This window comes from Camellia sinensis, chromosome 1 (genome assembly GCF_055761805.1).
Source record: "Camellia sinensis isolate YWXY chromosome 1, ASM5576180v1, whole genome shotgun sequence".
NCBI classification, from domain to species: Eukaryota; Viridiplantae; Streptophyta; class Magnoliopsida; order Ericales; family Theaceae; genus Camellia; species Camellia sinensis.
Genome location: NC_138961.1, coordinates 40,740,892 through 40,760,253, shown reverse-complemented (window position 1 = coordinate 40,760,253; position 19,362 = coordinate 40,740,892). Strand labels below are relative to the sequence as shown.

At 35.7% G+C, this 19,362-nt stretch overlaps 1 protein-coding gene across 2 annotated transcripts; it reads left to right on the top strand.

Moving 5' to 3' along the window:
- Positions 1-602: 602 nt before the first annotated feature.
- Positions 603-4,672, top strand: LOC145789653 (uncharacterized). Of its 2 annotated transcripts, none has more exons than XR_014327806.1 (4): positions 603-3,344; positions 3,478-3,921; positions 4,020-4,074; positions 4,461-4,672. XR_014327806.1 is itself a non-coding variant. In XM_082866794.1 (4 exons), exons 1-3 carry the CDS (start codon positions 854-856, stop codon positions 4,029-4,031), a joined length of 2,904 nt encoding a protein of 967 aa, XP_082722920.1. In that variant the 5' UTR covers positions 705-853; the 3' UTR covers positions 4,032-4,074; positions 4,461-4,672. The 2 variants fall into 2 exon arrangements, 1 of the variants encoding a protein (XP_082722920.1); XM_082866794.1 differs by having other exon boundaries at positions 705-3,344; positions 3,521-3,921.
- The last annotated feature ends 14,690 nt before the right edge of the window (positions 4,673-19,362 follow it).

Genomic DNA, 19,362 nt, shown 5'->3' with positions numbered 1-19,362 from the left:
TTTTTTTCCTTTTTAAATCTCTACCAGAATATATCACCCAAACACAATTTAAAATCACGGTGCATTCCACAAGGAATAAGAATCATTCTCTACCTCTCATGAGTGTAATGTGACTTTTCCTTCTTTTTTTTTTTTCTTTCTCCGTGTAATTTATCTCGTCTCAATTTAATTTTTATATTTTTAATTATATCAATTTTATCCTCTAATTTTTCACATTGTATCAATTTAATCTAATTAATAAGTTCTCCTAAGAAATTGAACAAAAATTAAAAGCAAAATGGTTCATTCAAAAGAAAATGTGTCATTTAGGTCAACCCCCTCAATGCACTTTGAAGAGAGTGAATTGACTATTTTGTCTGTTGATTTCAATTTAATTTTTAAGTAGCGACATCACCAATTGAATTAAATTGACACGAGAATTTCAAGTATGACATAATTAAAATTATAAAACCAAATTCACTGCAAGCATGCGGTCCCCACTTGATTAGGAATTTCGCATGTGCAGTCGCACATATTCCACCCTACACAGACAATGCTTACCCGTGGAGGAAAGGAAATTGCAGGTTATAAATAATCACACAACCAAGCCTAACTTTGCAACTGCACACCAAAAAATAAAAATATAAGGAGATCTGAAAATGGCATCTCCACTTTCAGTAATGGGTTTTCAGCTACTCCAGTTATTTTACGTATGGAGTGGCATATGTGTCGTAGCCATGACACTTGTACATGTTGGAACACTCCCGGCAGCCACTAAAGCTAGTAGTACCTTTGTTGGGAACGAGACTGATCGTTTTGCGTTGCTCACCTTCAAGTCAAAGATTTTGCAAGACCCTCATGGGGTTGTGAGCTCATGGAACAATTCTCTCCATTTCTGTGCGGTCACCGGCACAGGAGAGTCACCATTGTAGACTTGACGTCCCAAGGTCTAGTTGGTTCCTTGTCTCCTTATGTAGGGAACCTCACCTTCCTTCGGGGGTTGTCGCTCTCTAACAACACTTTTCAGGGTGAAATCCCTGTTGAACTCGGCAACCTGTTCAGGTTGCAAATTTTGAACCTGACCAACAACAACTTTGAAGGAGAAATTCCAGCTAGCTTATCCCGCTGCTCCAACCTCACATACCTTGATGTTGGTAAAAATAAACTAGTCGGGAAATTCCCCAAAGAGCTTACTTCCTTGCCAAAGCTCACATTTCTTGCCATTCACAAGAACAATTTGACTGGAGGTATTTCTCCATTCATTGGGAATCTTACTTCTCTGAAAAGCTTTTCTGCTGCTGGAAATTCTTTTGGAGGAAGTATTCCAGATACCTTGGGTCAATTGAAAAAATTAACAAAACTTGGATTGGGTGGCAATCAACTCTCCGGTATGATCCCTCCATCTATTTATAATCTTTCATTCCTAAATCTTTTTTCTGTGTCTTTTAACCAACTTCATGGTAGTCTTCCGCCAAGCTTTGGTTTCATGTTCCCTGATCTTCAATTCCTCCAGTTAAATGATAACCAATTTACCGGAACCCTTCCATTGTCAATATCAAATTTTTCAAAAATTGAAAATTTTCAAGCAGAATATAACAACTTCAATGGGAAAATAACAATTAATTTTGGAAGACTACAGAATCTCAAGGACATAGCTCTATCTGATAACAATTTCGGAAGTGGGGAACCAGATGACCTAGCCTTTATTGGTTCTTTCGCCAACTGTAGCAATTTGGAAACATTGAGTATGGAGGTAAACCAATTTAGAGGGGTGATACCAGAATCTGTTGGCAACCTGTCAAAGAATCTGTTTTTCTTTACACTTGGTGCAAATCAAATATATGGAACTATTCCTTCAACAATAGGTAACCTTGTCAACTTGGATGAGTTGGGTATGGACGGTAACCAATTCACAGGTACAATTCCAACTAGCATAGGAAATCTTCCAAAGATGAAATTGTTGACTTTTGAAATGAACCACCTCTCAGGGAAAATTCCAGATTCCATCGGAAACCTGTCATTGTTGATTGAACTTTTCTTAGGGGGCAACAGACTAGAGGGGACCGTACCCTCAAGGCTTGCTAACTGTAAAAAGCTGTTGTGGCTGGACCTTCACCAAAACAACTTGAGTGGAAACATTCCCAAAGAACTCTTGAAAGTCTCATCTTTGTCAATTTCATTAAATCTAGCTCGGAATCGTTTGTCTGGTTCCTTGCCAACAGAGATTGGAAACCTTAAGAATTTAATAGAACTGGATATCTCTGAGAATAGGTTGTCTGGTGAAATTCCTAGCAGTCTTGGTAGTTGCACTAGCCTTGAAAACCTTTATATGCAGGAAAATTCTTTTCAAGGATCTATTCCTCTATCATTGGAATCTTTGAGAGGTATTCAAAACTTTGATCTTTCTCAAAACAACTTGTCTGGAAAAATTCCGACATTCTTAGGGAAATTTTCCCTAATGATTCTCAATTTATCCTTCAATGATTTTGAGGGTGAGTTACCAATGGAGGGGGCTTTCGCAAATGCAAGTGCAATATCAATTGTTGGAAATCAAAGGCTTTGTGGGGGTATTTCTGAGCTACAACTACCGAGTTGCATCACCAAGAAATCAAAACATAAGATGCCTATTTCACATATATTGGCAATTACAGCAGCTTCTGTACTTGTTGGAGCAGCACTTTTGTCATTCTTTACAATTTATTTGTTCAAGAAGCAAAGAACAGCTCAATCTACAGTTCCAGTGTTGAAAGAATCATTCTTGAAAGTCTCCTATGAGAAACTCCTCAAAGCAACAGACGGTTTCTCTTCTGCGAACCTAATTGGTTTTGGTAGTTTTGGCTCTGTATATAGAGGAATTCTCGTTCAGGATAGGGAGTTTGTTGTCGCTATCAAAGTACTTAACCTTCAAAATCGTGTAGCCATCAAGAGTTTCAGGGCAGAGTGTGAAACCTTGAGAAATATTCGACACCGAAACTTGGTTAGGATCATAACTTCTTGTTCCAGTGTTGATTTTCAAGGGGATGATTTCAAAGCTCTAGTTTATGAGTTCATGCCAAATGGGAGTCTAGAGAGGTGGTTGCATGCAAGTCTAGAAACAAATAATGGGCAAAATGAGCAGCAGAGACTCAACCTTCTACAAAGAATAAACATTGCCATAGATGTGGCTTGTGCGCTCGATTATCTTCATCACCAATGCCAAACACTGATCATTCACTGTGATTTGAAGCCGAGTAATATCCTTCTTGACCGTGAGATGGTTGCCCATATTGGAGATTTTGGTCTAGCTAAATTTTTCCCAGAGCTCACCAATCCAAATCAAAGTAGCTCAATTGGAGTAAGGGGAACCATCGGATATGTAGCTCCTGGTAACCACTCTTTACGCTTCTTCTAATAGAATATCTTACTGGAATATGTAGAATGTATGGCTTTAATATTATGGAATTCATATTTGTCATAATTGATTTTTCCTTTTTCTTTCGTATCAATATGCTTTTGCAGAAAATGATCCTTGGGCTTTGAATGTGAATTGTTTTAATGGCAGAGTATGGGCTCGGAAGTGAGAGTTCAACTTATGGTGATGTCTACAGTTATGGGATCTTGTTATTGGAGATGATAACAGGGAAGAGACCCACAGAGAACATGTTTGAGGATGAGCATAATCTTCACAACTTCGCAAGAACAGCCTTGCCTGACCGAGTGATGGAGATTGTAGACCCGGTACTCCTAGACAATGAGGAAGAAGAGACTAGAGCAACAACAATTCAAGTGAACAATCGCTGCAAAATTGTGGAATGTTTGATTTCCATGGTCAATATTGGAGTGGCATGCTCTACAGAGTCACCACAAGGTCGAATGAGCATAAGTAATATCCTCCATGAACTTCATTTGGTCAAGAACAAACTCCTAAAAGACGAACTTCGAACTAGGTGCCAAATTGAAAAGGTCTTGCTCAATATTTCTAACTTCATTCTTCTATGGAATTGCTCTTATTGTTTCTCTAACATTTGTTTTGATCCTCCATGGTTTGTCCTTGTTAACAGGACACTACGTAGATTATTGGACAATAATGGAAGCGAGCATGGCATGTTTTCTAGTGTGAGTTTTCAAATGAGCTTATTCTTTTCCAATCAAAAAATATCAATTGAAAACAATCCAATTTCATTAATATGGAAAGAACTGTTCTCACAGGTTTTTGTATAGAATATAATACTGGGACAATTCTTAAAATCTAATGCACTTTGATGGACCTTAAAAGAATAAAATCAACAGTTATCAAGTCAATCTGTATTAATACCCACATTATGCAATTCAATCACATAATGTGGGTATTCTAAAAGACTATTAATGGTGATTTGAACAATCAATTTTATGTGCTTGAATTGCATGAATTATGTTAGAGTTTGGAACCAATCTTGATTGAGTTCAAATTCATACCGTACACTGACATGTACATTTTTTGCTCTTTGGTAACTAAATTACAGGACAATATGAAGCTTGATGCTCGTCAAAACAGTGAGAAATGGTGAACAGTAAGTCAAAAAGGAAGAGGATTATGATTATCACAAATTGTATAAATTGTATGATTATCACAAAAAGGGAGAATGATAATGTAATGTACGTGTGATGTGAGTTTGTTTTCCTTTTTAATTTCAGGCCTTCAATTTTATATATAAGCTATTCAATTTTGGATGAATTTTGTCTTCTATAATCAGATGGAACTTGCGAACGTGGCACCGAAACTTCGTTTGAAACTTCATTTTACCCCCCAAAACTATTCGAAATACCAATTAGACTCCTGAATTTATTAAAATAATTATATTTAATATTTAATTAATAAATTTTTATATAAAAAAGTGAGAAAAAAAAATTTAAACAAAAAGAGTTAAGCATTTGTTTGTAATATTGAGCATTCTCCGTAGAGTGTTACCAACTTTAATGTTGGAGTGCCCTTCTATCAATGATACGACCTATTAAATACTATTCTCGATTTTGTAGGTGGACATCTTGAATCTCAAAAGAAGATGTTCTTCTCAAAACAAGTGTGAAACTAATTACTCTCATGGCCGATCTACCAATTACTGCTTTGGTAGCAATAGCTTTGGCAAAAGTAGCTCCGATATCAATAAAATCAATTCATGAATGAGCAATTGTAGACAAGCAGTGAAACTAATTTCCTCGCAACTCCTAAATTTGTCAAGATCTTGAAAATTTTGCCATGATTACTTCACACCAAAACCTGGAGCCAAGAGGAGTGAATGAGCCAGAATATGGCTAAATCAATTGAAGCATGATTCGTATGTCCCTACAAAAAGACACTGGCTTCATCGTCAAGACTATGAATTTTTTTGAATTATTAATCCAAACATCAAAATATTATTATCAGTTATTATGTCGAACTTTTATTATTTACGGTGCATGAATTCTTATGCATTATTAATCCGAGCATGGAGATATTATTATCAATTATTATGTCGGATTTTTATTATCAGCGAAGTATGAATTTTATGCTTTGTTATTCCGAGTATGAATATATTTTTATCAGTTATTATATTGGATTTTTATTATTTGCGAAGTATGAATTTTATGCATTCTTATTCCCAGCATGGAGATATTATTACCCCTTCTTTGGTCAGATAAGCAGCCAAATTTGAGATTTGGATGGAGACTTTTATTTTGGTCAAATATGCCATACTGAGATGAAATCCTCACGGGGCAAGATGAATTGCTCTGCCTCCTGGGAAATTTGAGAGCATACCCCTTGGGAAATTCGGGGGCAAGATAAATTGTTCTACCTCTTAGGAAATTCAGGGGCAAGATGAATTGCTTTGCCTCCTAGAAAATTTAGGAGCAAGATGAATTGTGCTTCTCTTTGGTAAATTCAGGGGCAAGATGAATTGTGCTTTCCTTTGGTAATTCGAGGGCAATATGAATTGCGCTTCCCCTTCTTAATGTTGGAAAAATGGGTTGGAAACCATTAATAGGTGAATGAGAAATTGACTACAAAGTGCACCATTTGAGTATGGTTTTAAGAAAAAATTTATTTAATTTAAAATTAAATTTATTTGTTATATTTTTGGGTCAAAATTGAACCAGATTCGATTCAAAATTCGAATTTGTTTGAAAGAGCAGTCATATCTGTTCTTTGTACCTATTCCATAGAAGAGTTGTGTCTTTTGATAGAAAAGAGATGTGTCTTTTTATTGAAAAATCACTATGACCTTTCGAAAAGCCACCAATTCACCTATATAAATAGACACACACAAACAAAAATAAAAAAAACTTAGCCGACCGCCCCCATCTTTTCCCATACCCTATTGATCTTTGATTGATAGGCAACACATGCCATGCCATGCCATGCTTCTCCTCCTCTATTTACATGTCCTTTTAGGTTATTTTATTTTTTCTTCTCCTTTGCCCCCATGTTTTTTTCATTATAAATTGAGGAAAATTTGCTCATTCTTTCATCCCTTTTATGCTTCGGCATTCTCTCTTCCTCTGTCTGTTTCATCTCTCTCAGCTGTTCTCTCTCTCTCTCTCTCTCTCTCTCTCTCTCTCTCTCTCTCTCTCTCTCTCTCTCTCTCTCCATTTGTAATAAAATTTTGAATTTAGTTTGAAAGTGTTCAAAGTGGGAGTTACTAATTTTATAGAAAAAAAGTTATAAATTTTGTCAAATCATATATACTTTGTGCATTAGAATATTAATCTGCTACATTTGGAGATCTATGGTAAAATATCAGATGATTAAAGTATTGGTGATAAACGAATTGATTTGAGATAACTGGGTGGTATACAATATGCTTTCTTTTAAATTTCTTTACAAAGAGTTTTGTTTTTATTACTTCTAATTTGTACTCCTTTTAATTATTTTGGTCATTTGATAAATTCTGTAGAATTATTCATTGTTGATTCGTTTGATTATTTCAGTCATTTGATAAAATTCTATGAAGTTATCATGAATTGACAATGTTGATTTGTCTGACTAAATGATGTAGAAATACTTCGTATATTGATCGAGCAGACTTTGCCAATAACTTGCACCAATATGTTCGGATAAACGGTTGTGCTTAGGTGAGATGGGTGAGGCGGGTCACTGGTCATGTACTGAGTAAGACTGGGTATTTGGTCCTGGATAAATTATCATATGTTTAGTGATTTGTTGATGCAATTTGGTAAATTATCGAATCGTATTGTTTATGCAATGTCGTAATTTATTCGATCCTTGTTGATTTATTCTCTATCCGAATCTTATTATTCCTGTTGTATTTAATATTTCCCGAGTTGATTTATTTTTCAGGTGTGGAACAATTTAGTGGCAATCGAGGTTGAAGTATTAAAGGGATTATTTGTGTTACAGATTTTGGGCTCACCATTATATAATATTTTGGAGAGATTTGTCTTATTATTTTTGGCGACTGATTTGTATATTTTAGATTATTAGTTTATCTAAAATTGTAAATTTGAGGGGCATTCAATTTATTAATGGCTAGGAAGTTGGGGCATTACAAAATGGTATTAGAGTGTAAGGATTAGGTCTTACATGGGATCTATTGGGTGGATAATATTTGAGGTTTAAAAAAATAATAATAAAATAAAAATTGGTTGATATTTGGGGGGGGGGAAATGATGATCAATAATTGGGGCTAAAAAAAATTATTCGTTGTTTATGTCAGAGTGCACAGTGGAAGCAAGTGATTTAAGTTATTCGTTATTAAATTTTGGAGTATTAGGTTTTAGTGAATTTCGAGGACAAAATTTATTTAAAAGGGATAAATTGTGAAATCTCATATTTTTTAGATATTAATATTTAGTAAAAGGTATTGGTGATTTATTATAATAGTTTGATGGTAAGATTTTTATATGAGAACCTAATTTACTCCCTTATATTTATTTTATCTCTTTTATTTTCATCTCATCATTAATAATAATATTTGGTTCATCTTTTTTAAAACAAATTTTTCTATCCCATTTACCATCTTTCTTCCTTTCTTAAAAAAATAAAAATAAATAAAAAAACGTGGCCGACCACCCCCATCCTTTCCCGTACCCTATTCATCTTTGATTGATAGGCAACACATGCCATACCATGCCAGGCTTCTCCTCCTCCATTTGCATGTCCTTTATTTTATTTTATTTTTTTCTTTTTCTTGCCCCCAAGTTTTATTCATTATAAAGGAAAATATAATTTTTGTTCCCAAAATTTTTATACATTTTTTAATTTGACTTCCAAATTTCGATTAATATCAATTTTACAGTCAAAGTTTCAAACTTTTGGTCAATTTAGCTCATATCGTCACATTCCGTCTACAATTGGACGAATTGTACTGACGTGACACCAAAGTTCATTTAGAATTTCATTTTATCCCCCAAAATATACCTTAAAAATCAATTTGCTTCCAAAATATAAAAATAATTAAATTTAAATATTTAATAAATAATTTTTTTATCTTAATAATGAAAAAAATAAATTTTAAATAATATATAATTTGCAAAAAAAATATAAAAAATATATAAAAACCTTCATTTAGAATTATCTTGAGACTATGAAGCATGGATACTTCGACAAACATGTCGTACCCATACCGGGTACTAACCGAATTTTAAAAATTTTTTCCCACTCAATTTTGAAATTACTATTAGCTGATCAATTTTATTAAAATTAAATTGGGTAATAAACTAGTTACAATCGTGCGCACACAAACACATAGAACAACCGAGAAATTTTAGGCTCCATAACTTTCTTCAAGATTAACTCGAGATAATTTGAGACCTATGAAACACAAGCACAGATTTGAGTACTGGTATTGATACGATACGGGTACGACTTAATACGTTTATAAAAAAAAAAATATTTGTTTTTAATTTGGAAAAATACAAAAATTAATTAAATGGTTTAATTTGTTAAATCTAACATACAATTGACATTTAATGTCAAAAGTACAAGTACAAGAGAAACCAAAATTAAATATTATTATATTAAATAACTTACAAACAATAACTTAATTTTAAAACCATGCTAATCACAAAACTAACAATGAGAAAGAAGTCTAATAAAAGGTATTTTATCTTTGTAGTAGAAGAAAATATTGTTTCGACTGAGACACGGCATGACTTGGGTATATACTAGATATGTCTGGGTACGTCAAAAATTAAGAAGAAAAAATTTGAGTACGTGTTTGTGTACCTGGTACGTATGCAAAAATATCTTACGTCGGTAAGTATCCGGTACGGGCACGATATGTTTGTCGAATTATCCATACTTCATAGTCTCAAAATAATTCTAAATAAGGATTTTTATATTATTTATTATTTTTTTGCAAAGTGTATATTATTTAAAATTTAATATTTTAATTATTGAGATAAAAAATTATTTATTAAATATTTAAATTTAATTTTTTTTTATATATATTTGAGGGCAAATTGATTTTTAAGATATAGTTTTGGGGGTAAACTAAAATTTCAAATGAATTTTAGTACCATGTTAGCATATTTTGTCTAATTGTAGATGAAATGTAACAGCAGGGTGCCAAATTAATCAAAATTTTAAAAGTTTGACGTAAAATTAATATTAATCAAAATCTAAAAGTCAAATTAAAAAATGCAAGAAAGTTTGGGGGACAATAATATTTCCCCTCATTATAAATTGAGGAAAGTTTGCTCATTCTTTCATCTCTTTTATGCTTCGGCATTCTCTTTCCATCTCTCTGTCTGTTTCATCTCTCTCAGCTTGTTTTCTCTCTCTTCCCTCCATTTGTAATATTATTGTGAGTTTAGTTAGGGAGTATTTAGAATGAGAGTTATTAATTTTATTGTGAGAAAAGTTGCAGATTTTGCCAAACTTTACATATCTTGTACATTAAAATTTTAATCTACCACATTTGGAGATCTATGGTTAAACATCAAATGATTAAAGTGTTGGCGACGAAAGAATTGATTTGAGATAACTGGTTGATATACAATATGCTTTCTTTTAAATATCTTTACAAAGAGTTTTATTTTGATTACTTCTCATTTGTACACATCTTGATTATTTTGGTCATTTGATAACTTCTGTAGAATTATTCATTGTTGATTCGTTTGATTATTCTCGTCATTTGATAAAATTCTATGAAGTAATCATGTGTTGACAATGTTAATTTGTCTGATTAAATGACGTGAAAATACTCCACATATGGATCGAATAGACCTTGCCAATAGCTTGCACCAATATGCCTAGAGAAGCGGTTGTACTTGGTTGAGGTAAGTTAGGCCGATCACTGATCATGTACTGCGTAGGACTGAGTATTTGGTCATGGATAAATTATCATTTGTTGAGTGAATTATTGATGCAATTTAGTAAATTATTTGTTAATTTGAATCGTATTGTTTATGCAATGTTGTAATTTATTGGATCCCTGTTAGTTTATTCTCCATCCTAATCTTGTTATTCATGTTATATCGTATACTTCCTGAGTTAATTTTTTTTTAGGTGCGGAGCAATTTAGTGGCAATCGGGGTTGAAGCATTAAAGGGATTGTTTGTGTTAGAGATTTTGGGCCCACCATTATATAATATTTTGTAGACATTTGTGTAATTATTTTTTAAGATTGATTTGTATATTTGAGATTGTTAGTTTATCTAAAATTATAAATTTGAAGAGTATTTAATTTATTAACGCGCCCGAAGGTTGGGACATTACATGTTTTGTCATGCCCCAAAATTTAGACAATTAAATATTAAATAGGACTAAACCCCAATAATATTCCATCATTCAAATCTTAGGGGTGAAACAAAAAAAACTAAATGCCAACCAAATCATTTACCATAATTTCATAACTAACTAATACCTCCAATATTAAAGTAACAACACATAGTCAAAATAACTTAAATAATGTACGGTTACAAGCCATGCCAAAATATCTCAATACTAAGGTCATAAAAAAAATAAAAAAATACATAAACTACTAACAACCCTAAGTTCAAGAAAAACAAAAGAAGTCCAAACGACAAGTCCTATGATTATAGCTATTTCTTGTCACCACCATAGCCTCAACTAATCCTGCAAAAGAAGCTCGGTTGCGCTCAAATAGAACGCATCCCGAGTTTCCAAGAGGCAAAACGGGTCAGTATACAGGTATACTGGTATGAGAACAAGATTTAACACCCACGTGTCCACCAGACACAAACAACAAAACATTTAATTCTTGTTATGGGACAAGACAAGTAGTTCCATCCGCACCGAGACGAATGGATAGTTTCTTGTGATACGGTGGCGTTTAGTTTCTTACCCGTACACAACGAAATATAAATTGAATATAAAATAAACAAAATAGAAATAAAAATATGGTGGGTCAGCCCTGCATAAAAAGTTAGTAAGACCCACCATCCTGCAAAATAAAGTTAGTATAATTTAATCGTAAATAACTTGCTAAAGAAGTATAAAAATGTACCGTTTCATACTTAAATAATTCGAATTGACCAAAACTCAAAGAACAAAAGTTGTATAGAATCGAATTTCCTAAAAGACAACACGAACTAATTTAACAGTAACTGAACAGGTTGAGAGAAAAACTTGATAGAAAACCTAGATGGAATTCAATCGAAAAATCTGAAGCTGAAAACGAGGAAAAACTGTCCTAAGATAATTTTTTTCGGAAAAGTTCAAAACATGAAAAGTGTGCAGAATAACGTTTTACTTCAGTTTTCGTGAAACCAACAAAAATGAACTCGTTTCGTGGGTTAAAATAGCCTCTAAAATTTGCATTGCTAAAATGAATCAAAACTATAATAACCAAGATTATCCGATTATAAGTTCTAATCGTTTTTTTTAATAAAAAGTTAAAACACAAAAGTTGTCTAGAATCACGTATACATGCCTCTGCTCAAATTTCATAATTTATCGAGGTCGTTTACTATTTTTCAAGATGTACAAATTAATACAATTCACACTATACTAATAAACTCCTGATTAAATTTTTTGTACCTTAACTCCACCACTTTCGGCCCTCCACTTTCGGCCTACACATATATCCTATGTGCCTCCCGTATACCTAACACCACTCCGAAGCCAAACTTGCACGGGGATATCGTCCCGAGTTTGACTCACACTCCCCCGATGGTTAGCATATACGTACACGCATAAATCAAAGCACTCGTCTACTCATGAGAATGAGGCAACAATATACATACACAAAACATCTCACTCTTGAGAACAAACATAACAATGCCAAGCCTAAGGCATTCAAATAAATCTCATAATTCTCACTCTTTTTTTTATATTCTTTCTCACCAACACTCAAATAAAACAACAATCCATAGAGTCATGGTGGAGTATAAGAAATTTATCTATGGATTCCTAATTAATTTTAATTTCATATAGCCATGAGTGTGATTACAACCATAAAATAAATCATATAAAAACCCTAAAACTGACAAACACAACTAAACAAAATAATTAAAATCAATCAATCAACTAAAAACCCTAAACCTTGCATACACAACTAAACAAAATAATTAAAATTAATCCATCATCTAAAAACCCTGAACCTTACATACACAACTAATAAAAATAATTAAAATCAATCTATTATCTTTATATAAATACAAAATCAAACTAACATCAAATAAATAAAAATAAATAAATAAAAACAACAAATTAAACATAAATCAAGGGAAGTGGGTTTTGTACTCATAATATTTTTTTGAAGATCAAAGAAATATTTGGAGAATTAATGGAGCCACTAAAACAAAATCCTAACTCCTTTTTTTTTCTTTTTCTTTTTTCTTTTTCTCCTCTCTTTTCACGCCACACACTCATCACTCTTTTTTTTTTTTTTTTTTCTCGGATTACTCTCTCTCTCTCGGCTTGTTGCCGCACCCTACACTTCTCTTTTCTTTCTTTTTTTCTTATGATTGAATCCTAATCCTATACTAACTTAATAACTATTATAATATACTATATTATATAATACAACATAATTATAATATATATAAATATAAATATAAGATTAAATATATATAAATAAATATTTGAATTAATTATTTCTAATTAACTAACACATTAAATTAACTAAATAACACATTAAATTCTCATGTAACCACACAATTAATAAAGTCAAAAATAAAATAAATAATAATAATCATAATAATAATAAATAATAAAATTAGGGTCGCTACATGTTTGAACCCTGCAAAACTACTAAATAGTATAATGGGCACCCTTTCATCACAACAACACACGGCTATTTTTATTGGAACAATAAATGGAAAGTTTCCACTCTTTCACTAGACTTAAAGAGAATGAAAGCTTGGGGTGATTGAGAAATCACTACAAGAATTATGTGGGTCCCAACATTACCATGTGGTGTAGTTATGGATTATCATGTGCATTATAGCGATTCTAGTTTAGACCCGATCCATTGATGTTTTGTGTGTGGGTGATTTTCCGACCACACTGCCCGCTTAGTAACCAGCTGGAGAGCACTGGCAGAATAGATGGCACATGACCGACCTGCAACAGAAATATAAGAATCCCGCGGTGGTTTCGACCACCCGGGGGCACTCTGACGATCAAGTCAGTATATCTCTCAAAGATAATCAAGTACTAAACTCACAAGCTTGAGTATCAAAAGCATACCTTAGACCCATGGCGGTGCCTCTCTTTAATAGCCAACACAATCCTAGTCCCAAAAGGAGCCTGGCCCTAATGGACTTAGTATTACTGTTAATCTGGGACTCCCAGTGGGATTAGGATTAACTCTCTAAGAGTCTTATCTTTACCCAAACTGAAGTCTTCTCCCAATCTAGGACTCTTGTCCATATCCAAGTTGAGTTCCCTCTTCATTCTAAGACTCGTCCCTTATCCGCTTATCTCGGATTCCGATATCTTCGGAGGCAACCTCGGCCTAGCCGAGATGACCTCGGCACAACGACCAAGACACGTGGCACCTCAGCTGACACGTCGGCGTCACCTTGCCATATGTTGGTACTCAGAAAATATATCCCCACAACTACCCCCTAGGTTCTATTACCTCGGCATTCTGAGGTGATGGAACCCACACTGTTCGTTCATCTGTGCCCCTCTGTCCGAGATCAAACTTGCCGACCTCAAAGTTCCCTGGACTTTACTGTCCACTTCTGTCAAGTATCAAGATTCATGCCTTCCAAGCTGCTTGAAATCGCACCTCCTAGCCGAGGTTCTGGTTCCATTAATTCGTAAACTCCAAGAGCTTTGCTACTATTCCACTCACACTCTCTGGTGAGTTCCTGATTTCCAGTCATCCATTTGACTCCGGCGATTTTCATATCGGCGTTCATTTCACTTTGTAGGTTCATAAACTCTTTACTTGCTATCAAGCTCAATCTTTCATAACTCTTTTGATTTACTTTAAATCTATTTTTTTTTGCCATCTATTGCCTTTTATTTTCATCTGTCTTTAAGTCTTGAATTGTTTGAATGCCTGGCACTTGTTCTTGTCATACCTGTTTTCTGTTGCTAGCATCATGTCTGGTTCATTACTTTCTTGTTCTTTACATACTTACTTAGTGCCTGTGTACTTGGCTTTATTCTTTGAACTTTGTCGTCTTCTTAACTATTTTTCTCTTTTTTCATTTAATCCTCTAGCTTCTTCTCTTTCTAGCTCTTTTCAAAAAATGCTCTGCAACTGTCTTCGTTTCTCTCCTCCGGTGAAGCTTTACGTCATTCTATCATTGTCGTCAGACTTCGGCGATTCTCATTCCGGCTTCCCTCTTTCTGGTAAGCCACTGTTCTTCCTGGTTTTATTTCTTGTTGCTTTCCAAGAAACTCTACTTCATTGTTAATCACCATTGCTTGCTTTACCCGTTATTTCCAAATCATCTTCTTGAATACACACTGTTCACACATCTGTTGATTTCTGCCACTGTTCTTGGCTTGACACACCTGTGCAATCTTTTTGTCTTAATTTCCTGATAGCTTCATCACAATTTTTGATTTATGAATTACATTCTTGTTTCTATTTTCTGTGTCTTTTGCCAGATCCTTGCTTTCAATCCTTGCTTTCAAAACTCCGAGGTACCAATTGCCAAGAAAAGCTTTGATCAAACTCTTCAGGAGGTTGATGCTGAGCTCGTGGCTGAGAAGGCTGGTGAGAAGTTCTTTCCAACTGTCTTCTGGGGGTAAGACACAACCTATCGTTGATGCCGAGTAGTTTGCTTCCTTCTTGAAATTGATGCCGAGGTAGTGGTAGAGAAGCTCCTCCAACTGACTGCCAAGGCTGAGCCATTGTCGTCCGTCGAAGCAGATTAGTCCAACGTTCTTTAAGGTCTTCATTTTTGTACTTGCCAACCTTCTCAGCTCTTAACAAGCTAGTTGGTCATTTCGATTGATCATATCTCGGAAACGTCTTTCAGTGTTATCTCGGCTATACCAAACTTGTAAATTGCTACAAATTTCAACAAGTGGTAGACTTCATAATCTTCGGTTAACTCATCTTGTAATTTGCTCAAAAATTTCAACAAGTGTTAACATTCCTTGCTCCTTAATTATCATTCCTTCTTCCACTGTATTTGATAGCCATGTCGGGTAATTGACTTCTCGGATGGCCCTAAACTCCAAAAGTCTGTCTACTTCTTCCTCTACTGCTTCGACGTGTGTCAACGTTGGCCCTCTTGCTCATTGGATTACAGGTTTGGCCGACCTGTCGACGTTTAATTTGCGGCATGTGACCAAGCTTAAAGTTCTATTTCTTCTTCTTCGGCTAAGCCTAAGCCGAGAAGAAAGAAGCGTTCCTTGTCCCCCTCCTGGACGAGGATTTCCAGTGCCTCTTCACACCTCTCGACTGGCTCCTTGCCGACATCATCTAGTACCTCTATGTCCTCATTTTCAATCTCTGCCTTCTCTGGTTCTTGCATGCTGCAGGTGGATTTCATTGCTGCCATGGAGCAATTCTCCGCCTGCAGTTGATCCCCTCTGACTTCTTCAATCCCATGTTCTGTTGGGAACCGCAGTAGTTGATGCAACGTTGAGGGAACTGCCCCCATTGCATGCAACCATGGCCTTCCCAAGATGATATTGTATGGTGAGGGCGTGTCAATCACCATGAATTCTGTCTTGATCTTCTTCTAACTGCTCTTGCATGATTCTATACTTAGAATATTTTGCATGGCTTTCATACTTTGCCTCCTTTGTGCAACCTTCTCGGGGTTACATACCTCGGGTATAATAGCTACAAAACTTTTACTTCGGCAAGATACTGACCTGCAAACTTTTCATAAATTCTAACAAGTGTGAAACATATACTACTCAATGTTAATTTTGCAAACTTTTTCTCAAGTTTTAACAAGTGTTTAAACGGTGATCTTGGTCTAGCCTACTTGTAAATTGCTACAAATTTCAACAAGGATTAACATATACTGCAACAGGGATCAACAAGGATTAACATTGCAAGTGTTAAACAATAATCTATTTACGAATTTCAACAAGTGTTTAAATATACTTAGCTCCTTCCTCAACCTGTAAATTGCTGCAAATTTCAACAGATGATCATATGTCGGCTTAACGTTATTTCAACAAGTGTTAAGCATCTTCTTTGGTTGGACCAACCTGTAGATTGCTATAAGTGTTGCAAACTATAACCTCGGTTTCACTTCGACTTGTAAATTGCTACAAATTTCAACAAGTGAAGAGAAACAGTAATCTCGGCTTAACTCCAACTTGTAAATTGCTACAAATTTCAACAAGTGAAGATAAGGAATCAGCTTAACTCTAACTTGTAAATTGCTACAAATTTCAACAAGTGAAGATAAGGAATCAGCTTAACTTCAACTTGTAAATTGCTGCAAATTTCAACAAGTGAAGATAAGGAATCATCTCAGCTTAGCTTCAACTTGTAAATTGCTACAAATTTCAACAAGTGAAGATAAGGAACCATCTCGGCTTAATTTCAGTTAAGCATCATCTCGGCTTAACTTCGGTTAAACATCATATTGGTTTAACCAACTTGTAAATTACTACAAATTTCAACAAGTGGTAAACGCATTCTTCTTCTCTCTGCCCCCCAGTGTAAACTTAAAATCCACTTGGGTTCTCATCATACATGTATCTTCGACCTTGTCGCCGAGGTTGAATTCAAGCCGAGGTTGTCGGCCTTGGTTTCTCTATTGATCTTACTTGGCTCCAACCTAAGTTTGATTTTCGGCCTCGCATTGGCGAGCCGTTTCTCTTTTCTTGTTCCGACGCCTTTGTTCCCGGCATGTCCTCCTCGGCCCTAGCATACTTCTCAATTCTAGCCAACTTTAGTCTGATCTTGTGTGTTTCCTTTTTATCTTCTGGGATCTGAGATCTGATCATTGTGCTCTTTTCTTCTCGGACTCAGGTGCCAAGATCTTATCTTTTGGAATCTTGGATCTGCTCACTCAGGTTGAGCTCTTCTTTTCGTGGACCTACTCATCTAGGCCGAGATCATGTCTTCTGGGATCTGGGATCCGGGATTTGCTCACTCAGGTTGAGCTCTTCTATACTTAAATGTTATCTTCGTGGGAGCGCTCATGCCCCCTGTCTTTGCATCCCTTCTGGAAGGGTCTTCGTTCCTCCGCAGGTATCTATCCTTCCATACCTGGAGGTCGTCTTCGTTGCTTCGATCTGTTGTCTTTGGTGCGTCACCTTCCTAGCCGGCATCTTTCACTCCGTGACTCTGGTCACGAGTTTCTGTGTCGCGATCGTCCCCTTCAATGTCGAGATCGATAGGTCTCCCACTCCCAGTAGGAGCATTTTCTCTAATCTGATTCTTCTGTCCGTCATTGGCCATCGATTCTTCTTTTTTTTCCACAGACGGCGCCAAATTGTGTGGGTGATTTTCCGACCACACTGCCCGCTTAGTAACCAGCTAGAGAGCATTGGTAGAATAGATGGCACCTGACCGACCTGCAACAGAAATATAAGAATCCCATGGTGGTTTCGACCACCCGGGGGCACTCTGACGATCAAGTCAGTATATCTCTCAAAGATAATCAAGTACTAAACTCACAAGCTTGAGTATCAAAAGCATACCTTAGACCCATGGCGGTGCTTCTCTTTTATAGCCAACACAATCCTAGTCCCAAAAGGAGCCTGGACCTAATGAACTTAGGATTACTGTTAATCTGGGACTCCCAGTGGGATTAGGATTAACTCTCTAAGAGTCTTATCTTTACCCAAACTGAAGTCTTCTCCCAATCTAGGACTCTTGTCCATATCCAAGTTAAGTTCCCTCTTCATTCTAGGACTCTTGTCCCTTATCCGCTTATCTCGGATTCCGATATCTTCGGAGGCAACCTCGGCCTAGCCGAGATGACCTCGGCACAACGACCAAGACACGTGGCACCTCGGCTGACACGTCGGCGTCACCTTGCCACGTGTTGGTACTCAGAAAATAGTATAATGGGCACCCTTTCATCACAACAACACACGGCTATTTTTATTGGAACAATAAATGGAAAGTTTCCACTCTTCCACTAGACTTAAAGAGAATGAAAGCTTGGGGTGATTGAGAAATCACTACAAGAATTATGTGGGTCCCAACATTACCATGTGGTGCAGTTATGGATTATCATGTGCATTATAGCGATTCTGGTTTAGACCCGATCCGTTGATGTTTTGGATTCGAGTTTCATTATCATATATAGTTGTTCTTGTCTTGTTTCCCCTTATTTCTCTTTAAGTTTGGCTATTGGGATGTGTTGGTTGCGTTTGGAACAGGTTAGTAGTATGTTTTTCAAACGGTTGTGGCCTAGAATTTTGCTCATTTGCTCGAGCAACACTTCTTGCACTCGAGCTGTTTTTGTGAAGTCTCAGTACTTTTGTAGGTTTGCAAAACTATTGGGAGGTGGTATTCTTCACTCAAGAGAAGTTTCTTGCACTCGACCGGTCTTGGCTCGAGCGGCCTTTCTTGAGCTCGAGCGGTAGTCTTCTGTCTGTAAAACTTCTGGGAGTTAGTATTCTTCGCTCGAGCATAGTTTCTTGCGCTCGAGCGAAGCTTAGTGCTTTGATGTCTTTGCACACAGAGAAAGAGCGCAAGTATATGGCTCAGATTCCATATGCTAATTTGTTCAAAAAAAAAAAAAAGATTCCATATGCTAATGCAGTTGGTGCATTGATGTATGCTATGGTTTGTACAAGGCTTGACATCTCACATGCTGTGAGTATGGTAAGTAGGTATATGCATAATTCGGGGAAAGGTCACTGACAAGTAGTGAAATGGATCCTAAGGTACATACATAGCACAATTAATTTGGGATTGAAGTTCGAGAGAGATAGCTGACTCGAACAAAATCTGGTTGGATATGTGGACTCAAATTATGCTAGGGATTTGGACAAATGCCAGTCAACAACAGGGTATTTGTTTACTCTCGCTAAAGGTCTGATGAATTCGAGGTCAATGCTTCAGTCAA

What these genes read in the sequence shown, in the direction of transcription:
- LOC145789653 (XM_082866794.1), top strand. Translation starts at nt 854, where the DNA reads ATGGAACAATTCTCTCCATTTCTGTGCGGTCACCGGCACAGGAGAGTC. An exon ending in CATCGGATATGTAGCTCCTG is followed by an intron (nt 3,345 to 3,520) that starts GTAACCACTCTT and finishes TTTTAATGGCAG; the next exon opens with AGTATGGGCTCGGAAGTGAG.